Here is an 8347-nt window from a genome sequence, read left to right as displayed (position 1 = left end):
ATTCCTCGCTGGCCTCATAGGAAGATCAAATCACTTGACAGTCTCATTCATGATCTTCAGGTTCTTCTTACTTCACTTTACCAATCTCTGTTGTGCTATATATACATACATACTGATTTCAAGAAAACTTATATCCATTTACAGCCATATCTTGAACTAATATTTATATATTCAAACATGGTTGTCATTTTAATGTGATCACATTCAAACCTCTTGAACTGATATTATTATTTGAAATATAGAGGGAATGAGTGATAACTTAATTGAAGTTAGTGTGGTTGAATATTTGAATTTGTCATACACTCAGGAAGTTTTTCTTATGATCACTATAAAATTGTTTGAAGTCTAATACATAGTGACAGCTTTTCACTTTCAAGACATGGCAATATACTTCAGTCTTTACTATAAAAAAAGCCTTTTGGTGAAAACACAACTATTTTTGTGGGAAGATGAATTGATTTACTTACAAGGAAGATACATCTGCAGGAAGAGGCTAAACATCAGGAAATGGAGGATAAAGCTGCAGCAATGGCAGTGATAAGGAGGCAAAAGATGTTGGAAAATGAAAAGGAAAACATAGAGAAGAAACCCTTCATGGACATACAAAGTGAGACAAAGAGATTCAGGCAAGATGTTTTCAAGAGAAGGCACAGAGCTAGAGCTATTGAAAAACATAATTCTACAGTAGCAAGCACTTAATTACATCACCTTTTTGAAAAATCAAACAAAGAGAAACAAATCCACACTTTGCAAGTTGTAGATTAACACTTAAACCTGTACAACTCTTCTAATTGGTCATTGACCTTTAGAATTATGCTTTGACTTGTGTATGTGGATTGCAATGTTTATAGTCAACCTCTAGTATCTTTAGAACTCAATTTTCTTGCTTTAGATCTAAAGGGGTATCTCAAAGAAAAAATTTATTTGAACTTATCTAATGAGTTATGACATAAGCAGTTGTGTAAGCGTGTGGAAGAGCTTATGATAAGTTGTTTTTAGTTTATTTTTTCAAACTCACCGGAATAGCTTATAAAAACAATTTATATAGAGTTTATAGATAATTTTTCTTTATTTTCTATTTGATTGTAGAAATAGTTTATGCATATGTAGGTATATAACTAGTATTTAATTATGTTATTTATCTTACTTTTAAAGACATTTTAGTATTAACTGGGAGACTATAAGTTGTTTTTGGTAAACCAATTGTATTTTTCTGTACATGTATGGTGACTAAATCTTCGAGGTAAGTGAAATCCATTTAATGTGTTGATCTTTTCAAAAATATATTTTGTTTTCCATGCGCACTTATTGGAGAATGAATCTCCAATCAAAATGGTTAACAGACCTAAATATCTATCATTTGTGTTATATTATGCGATGTTGGCGATACTATTAAAAGTTAATTTACTAGAAATCATTTATAAATAGAAATTCAGGTGGTTTTTTTCAATCATGAAAATGTCTCTTTTGGATAATATTTTGCCTTGTTTTAGGTGACGTGTCCTTGAAATCTCTTGATCTTATATTCCTAAGATTTTGTAATTGGAGAGCTACTTATAACCCTATATTTCTGAAAAACTACATCTAGTTTGGAAGTATATGGCAAAAAAGTTATATTTATATCTTTCAAATGTACTTAAGAAGTGTATACGGGGGTGAGTAAATAATCTCCCCTTATATATATCTCGTTTGTCCTTTTTCATATGTCATTGTCCACCAAATTAAATTATGTACTTTTGAACCCATGCTTGAATTCCACCTAGATAATGATTTTGTTCATACTCCTTATTCTAGAAAATTTTACCTCCTATTTTCACAATTATACTCTTATCCCTATATTTTACTCAAACCCCTCATTTTACCATTTCTTGTTAAATGTAACATCAAACTAAATATAGTATATATTAAAAAATTTATAATATTTTATAAATGTAAAAAGCATTTACATTAAAAAAAATAATGGATTACATTTTATACTATAAACATTTTTGGTAAATGTAATTAAATATTAAGATGATAATATTTTTTATTAATGTAGTTATTAAGATGATTTTTTTAATAATAATTTATTTATTTTAAGTGAATATTCTCAACATGTTGGTATAACAATATTTCGTGTCTAATATTGAAGTGGTATCTGCAAATACTGAGTTAGAGTGGAGGATTAATTTTTCATACTTTTCTAAAACAAAAATCTGATTATTTTCAAGACAAATTACTAAAGACATGTGTTGAGAAATCAAATATAAAAACATTATTTTGAAAGTAATGTATTTAAATTTTAAAAAATTTGAAAATTCTTTTAGACATATGATGTATCAATCTAAAACTTCTATTTTTAATTTTCTAAAACTTCTATTTTTAATTTTCTAAATGTTGGGTTGAACTTGAAGTGATTGAAATATAGTGGTGTTAAATTATTAGTGATATTCATTTAACAATTTTTTGAGCAGTGCCAAATAGAATGATTGAATAGTTATTAATATTAAGAAAATATAAATAAATGTTGTATAATATAGTATACTAGTAGTTCATACTTTATTCTTTTCAGGTTGTGAGTCTTGAGATATTGTTTTTCAATTTATGCGCATGCTACTACGAATATTAAATTATATGGAATCTTCATGCTGATCTTTAGATTTGGATATGGTAGATTAGGTGAAAAAATTGTCATTGCTTTTCTTAATAAATATTTAAAATTTTAATATAATATCCATTTACTTAGCATTTTTTATAAAAATGAATATAGTTTTTCACACAAACAGATTCAACCAACCTTTTGTTCTCATCCAGCTTCTCAGGCTATGAGAATTGTAATCGCAATTAAAAAAAAAAATCATTTGAATGGATATTCATATCTTGAAGATTTTAAAGATAAAATTCAGTAGCTTCATTTTAAAGATATCTTGTATGACATAATAAAAGTTGCTTTTCATAAATAAATAGACTATTTTTAACTCATAAACAAATTGACTTGGTCAAAAAAATAATTGACTTAAGAATTAGATGACTTGGTTCATAAATATAAGGCAAATAATTTCACTTACGTATACAGTTAAATTATTATTTTTTATTAAAAGAGTTATATTTGATTACTCACTTTCCTCATAGTCATCATATATATAATACTCATTACATTTTTTACTTATAGTAAGAAAAATAAGTAGTAAATTTAATGTGTCGATGTTACTAAAATATCTTTTACATATAAATGCATTTAATTTGACTTTTATTTTTATTTTTTAATATAAATTAATAGTATTTTTTTGACAATAAAATATATTAATTGTATTAATAAGGAGCATATTTAAAATAATAATAATAAATTGAAGAAGAAAAAACTTATATTTAGAACACATTATTTTCTCAAATGATACTTATAATTAAATACATGGACAATATATAATACAATAGACAATTGAAAGTGGAAACATTATTAATTTTAAGCCAATGGGAACACACTAATAGATGATAACAACCCACAAAAGCACCATACCAATATTATTAAAAAAAACAAACACATAAACTTCAAAATTAAATAGAGACACTATTGGGAATTCCTCTAAAAGTTAATCCCTTTTCACTAGAACGAAGGAGTAAAGTATAAGGCAATTGAACTGGCCCATATCTGTTTTTCAAATCAGAATCATTGTTCCTCTCTGTAATTTTTTCTTCAATTTTTGCTAACTTACTTCCAAACTTTTGAAATGCCTGTAATGCCCTTGAATCTGATGTCCAAAATTTAACATCCCTCTCACCAAGATAAACTTCATCAGAAGCATGCCTTGACAATATCTCAATAACAGAAAGATCAACAAGTGTTTGATATTTTGGTGTAATTGTTCTCAAATATGCCTTTTGAGGATTTTTCACCATCTCATCATATTGTGGAGTTCCTTTCTCTGGAATCCATCTTCTACTAAGTGTTGGACGGTTCAAAATATAGCCTCCATAAGAATATTGACCAAAATTAACAGCTGCATGAAGAGCAGAAGCAATCCATATAATAATGGAACATGATTGAATTAGTTCTTCAATAGTTTTCATCTTAGGCCACCATAACTTGTCTCTCAAGTCACCATGACCCTTTTCTACAACTTCTTTCCACCAAGTTTGTAGTTCAAGATCTTTTTGCACTGCTTCATTTGTTGGATAGTACAAAGAGACATAATCTTCAACCCATGTCTTAATAGCATCCCATATCTCTAATCCATCAACAGCATAAGGGTAGTCCTCTATCACAAGACGAAGACCATGTTGGTAAGAAGGATCCTCCACTGCCAATCCTCTGAATCAAACAAGCAATATGTTATCAATAATAACCAATAAATATCACACTAGTAGAAAATTGAGTTTTTAATACAGTAAGTCCAGACTTTACAAATGAGACCGATGTATGTTTAGGTCGGTTGCCTACGTAAATGAGTTAATAAAATAAGACAGTGTCAATTTGATTCTATTGTATATTTTGGTTATTAGATAGTTATATACAACTGTAGTTGCAAGTACAAAACTCCGATTTGAAATTTAATACAAAATATTGTACGTATGTACTGATTAGGAGCATAAAAACAAATTGAGAAATTTATAAAAAAAATAATTATTTTAACTCTATCTATTAAATCCGTTGATCAAAAGATCTGACTTAAAAAAATGATTTGTCGAACTGAATTTATGATGTTTAAAAAATGATGTTTAAATCGTTTGCTGTTCGTGAACCGACTTAAAATGTACATTTTAACGATTTAAAAAGTTAAAATTCCACTCGTGTCAATTTATTTATAGTAATGTACACTACCTCTTGATAAGATCAGCTGGCAATGCTTGATCAGTGAAAATCCAATTCTTGTAAACTGCTGAAGACATTTCGACCGAATTCGGTCCAGGTAAAAATGTTTGTTCTATAATTCCATCACCATTGATTAGAGTTTGTCTAGCAATTGCATTGATATTTATTGTGTCACGAAAGTGAGGATCTAAAAGTTTATTAATTGGGTGAAGAACACTGAGATTTCTATTTGTTGATATAATGAATGGTTCAATAGCAGCATGAGTATTCAACCAATGGCTGATGAGTTGATGGTAGCATGAGTCATTTACAATAACATGAGCTTTGGCTAACAACCAAATTGTACTGTCAACACCTTGGTCTGCTGGCAAAATGACTTTGCTTTGAGCACCATATTGAACTCCATTTGGGTGTGGCAAACTCAATTCAATAGCTATTGGCTTCAAAGTTCCATCATCTTTTAAGAAAAGAATTGTTCTTGTGGCATAAGCCTTGGCATTTTTGTTTATCTTCTCCAAATAAGGCATGAATACATCATGATAATCTAATATGAATAATCTTTTACCATTTAGTGCCTGTTGCAGTTGCACAAATATTCATTTCAATCACTTGTTTATCATAAATTTCATCAATTTACAAGCCAATGAATTTTAAGATAAAAGTATTTATATCATTACCTTTTCTAAGGTGAGCTCGCCCAAGTTAATCTCCAAATGTTCTTTTGTTATTATACTTGTTTGATCACCATAGATTCTGATATCTAACGTGCTTTTCGCAGGAAACTCCTATAAAAAAAATATTATTAGATTATAAAACATACAACTTGACTATAAAGTTCATTATTTTAACTAATTAAGAATACATTTGAAACTTACTTTTAAAAGACGAATCACACAAGGATTTACACCAGCTACCATTTCTCTTCCAAACTCTTCATCGGTCATCCATGCAGACTTGCTAACTATAAAAAACAATAATTTTTTTTTATCAAATTGAATTCATTTAATGAATGAAAGTTTTCTATTGCAAGATAATATGGTGCTAACATAGACAATGTGGCTTTCTAATATCCAAGTGATTGTTTAACTATTTTGTTTCCAAAAAAGGAGGAAGAGGGTACCTTTGATAACATGGGGTGGTGGAAATTTGAGGACTTGTTCACCATCAGTGCGAAATATTTCTTTGAGAACTGGTAAAGGGCTAATTTTGCTAAGTATATCTGTAGGAAGTTCAATTCCACCTTCAAAAAGCTCACGCACTTCATCGAAGCTATCAAACTCATTTGGAGTGAAATTTAAATCAAAAATTACAGATTGAAACAAAGGCAGCACATCTTGAGACAATGATTTTATTCCATATGTAAGGAAGTCCGATGACTTCAAGTGGCCAAAATTTTCATCTCTTGGAACATAAATTTCACCTAGTTTCTCACTCTTAGGATCTGCGAACAATAAAATATCATTAGAATAAACAAACTAGGACACCAAGAACACTAATACACTGACACACACACTATACATCTATAAAGTCGGGTGATTTTTTTAAGTGATCATATGATTATAAAAGAAAAACTAACCTTTTTTAGTTGGTTTTCTACCAGTTCTAACCCTTCGAGGATAAGGGTAAGTAGTAGACCCCCCTAGGATGGGACGAGCAAGTTTGGCATCATTATCTGGATCACCTAGATCATTGTAGACATCATAATCATAAATTCTTTCGTATTCTTTTCGTTGTCCAGTACCATCTCCTCTTAGACTTTGCAATTCTTCATCTCTATAGTTGACTAATGGATGTGGTGTTTGACTTGGAAGGTATGTCTATAATAAATTCAATTAAAAATATCATACCTAAAAATTCATTTATTTTCCTAAAAAATTGTACTAGTATATGACTAAAGATTTAGAGCTTACATCATTGGTAAAGAATATACGGTCTTTTTTGTAATATTTGTAGTTGTAAAGCCACGAATTGCAAACAAACTGAACAAGATCATGATTGGGAATATCTTCGATTGTTACACTAACAAGAAAAAACTCATCTTGTGTGTAATTTCTTATGTAAAATGCTCCTGGTATTCCAAAATGATCGATGTCCCATTCAAAGTGTATACTAAATGCATCTTGTCTTGCTCCCAAGGTTGGATATGTTGGAACATGTTTCTCCAAAAACGATTCCTTTCCAACCAACCCTTTTCCATTTTCTACACACACAAAAACACAACACTATATTTAAATTCACATTTTTAATTACTATTTGAATCAATATGTATACTTTACACCTATTGTTATTATTATTATTTTTTTTTATGTGAATTGTATAGTATACTTTTAGATAAAACCACAGTATACGACAAAGTTCTTTCTTTAGAGATTTAATATTGTTGCAATTATAGTATTGAATATGAATTCAAAACCTCTAGTTAAAAGGAAAAAAATCTTTACCATCTCATTCAAGTACTTTTGAAATTTTTTACTTTATATTTATAGTAGTGATGAATATATTAATAGTTATAAAAGTAATTTAATAAAAATATTATTACCGCTCATCTATTTATATATTTTTATTAATTTGTATAATAAATAAATTAATCGTTAAATACCGTTGTACTAACATCTTATATTATTATTTTATTTTAAATCTAGTTGTACTTGATTTTTAACATGAAGATGGGTAAGTAATCATACTAAATAGTTGTTTGGGAATCTTAAAAGCATAAAGAGTGTATGTTTATTTTAGAATATCAAATAATTATGAATTTAATTTATATACATGTAAATAATTTTTACATCGATAATAAATTACAACTGTTAAATTATTAATAATATTTGACTTTTTTTATAACTATTTATAAAATTATCTACATAATTAATAATAATTTTATAAATTGTGTAAAAAAATTTACTTTGTCAATGCATGAAAATTAACTATTGTAACTTGGTAAAGAAAACAAAATCAACAAACCATCGATTTTAGTAGCACTGATCAACCGCATAGAGATACTACGGCCTAAGAAGGCGGTAGCCGTATCAACTATTCCGCCGATCACATCTCCGACCACGCCAAGGACATCTCCAGCGGTGTCAAGAAAACTACCTTTACCGACGTTAGTTATGGCGTTGAAGTCCAAAACATTTTTGGGCATCAACACCACGGTGGCCTTGATCTTTTGACCTTTGTCCTTATTGAAGATGTCAAACATGTTAATTTGCTGTATTTCTTTCTAAATCAACACTATTTGTATGTAGTAGAAGAGAATAATTAAGCTGCTTTGTGTTATAGCCTCTGAACAAGGCAATGTATTTATAGATAGGAGAAGATTGAATTTTAACACTCGCTTGCAAGTTGTGTGTGTATTCAAATTGTTAATATTTTTTAGCCACCACATTTCAAATGTGAAATATATTAAACATATGCTTTGTAATGATGAAATGGACATTCTTTTTATATAATTGATTATTGTCACCCACCACTGTATATTAAATTGTAATATTATTTTGTATATAATTCTTTTCAACTGCATTTATGATGTGTGTTCCTTTTTGTTTGGCTTCTAAAATT

General features: G+C 28.7%; 2 protein-coding genes across 3 annotated transcripts in view; one reads left to right on the top strand and one right to left on the bottom strand.

Annotated features, from left to right (window-relative positions):
• Positions 1 to 933, top strand: part of LOC113788028 (protein RKD5) — a 3274-nt gene extending 2341 nt beyond the window's left edge. For both annotated transcript variants that reach the window (XM_073364229.1, XM_027337348.2), the window contains 2 exons: positions 1 to 60; positions 487 to 933. The exon at positions 1 to 60 is cut by the window's left edge and continues 206 nt beyond it. In XM_073364229.1, the coding sequence (XP_073220330.1) occupies positions 1 to 60; positions 487 to 699 (273 nt within the window). In that variant the 3' untranslated portion in view covers positions 700 to 933. The remainder of the gene's footprint in view (positions 61 to 486) is intronic.
• Positions 934 to 3418: 2485 nt separating this feature from the next.
• On the bottom strand, positions 3419 to 8075 carry LOC101496167 (seed linoleate 9S-lipoxygenase-like). Its single transcript, XM_004512205.4, has 8 exons — positions 7751 to 8075; positions 6700 to 6989; positions 6366 to 6606; positions 5910 to 6230; positions 5665 to 5750; positions 5467 to 5574; positions 4799 to 5364; positions 3419 to 4288 (listed from the first exon to the last, which is right to left on the bottom strand). Exons 1-8 carry the CDS (start codon positions 7986 to 7988, stop codon positions 3535 to 3537), a joined length of 2604 nt encoding a protein of 867 aa, XP_004512262.1. The 5' UTR covers positions 7989 to 8075; the 3' UTR covers positions 3419 to 3534.
• Positions 8076 to 8347: the final 272 nt, after the last annotated feature.

The sequence above is a fragment of the Cicer arietinum genome, chromosome 8 (genome assembly GCF_000331145.2).
Source record: "Cicer arietinum cultivar CDC Frontier isolate Library 1 chromosome 8, Cicar.CDCFrontier_v2.0, whole genome shotgun sequence".
NCBI classification, from domain to species: domain Eukaryota; kingdom Viridiplantae; phylum Streptophyta; class Magnoliopsida; order Fabales; family Fabaceae; genus Cicer; species Cicer arietinum.
Note: the sequence above shows the minus strand (reverse complement) of the source record. Positions and strands in the feature narration are given on the sequence as shown.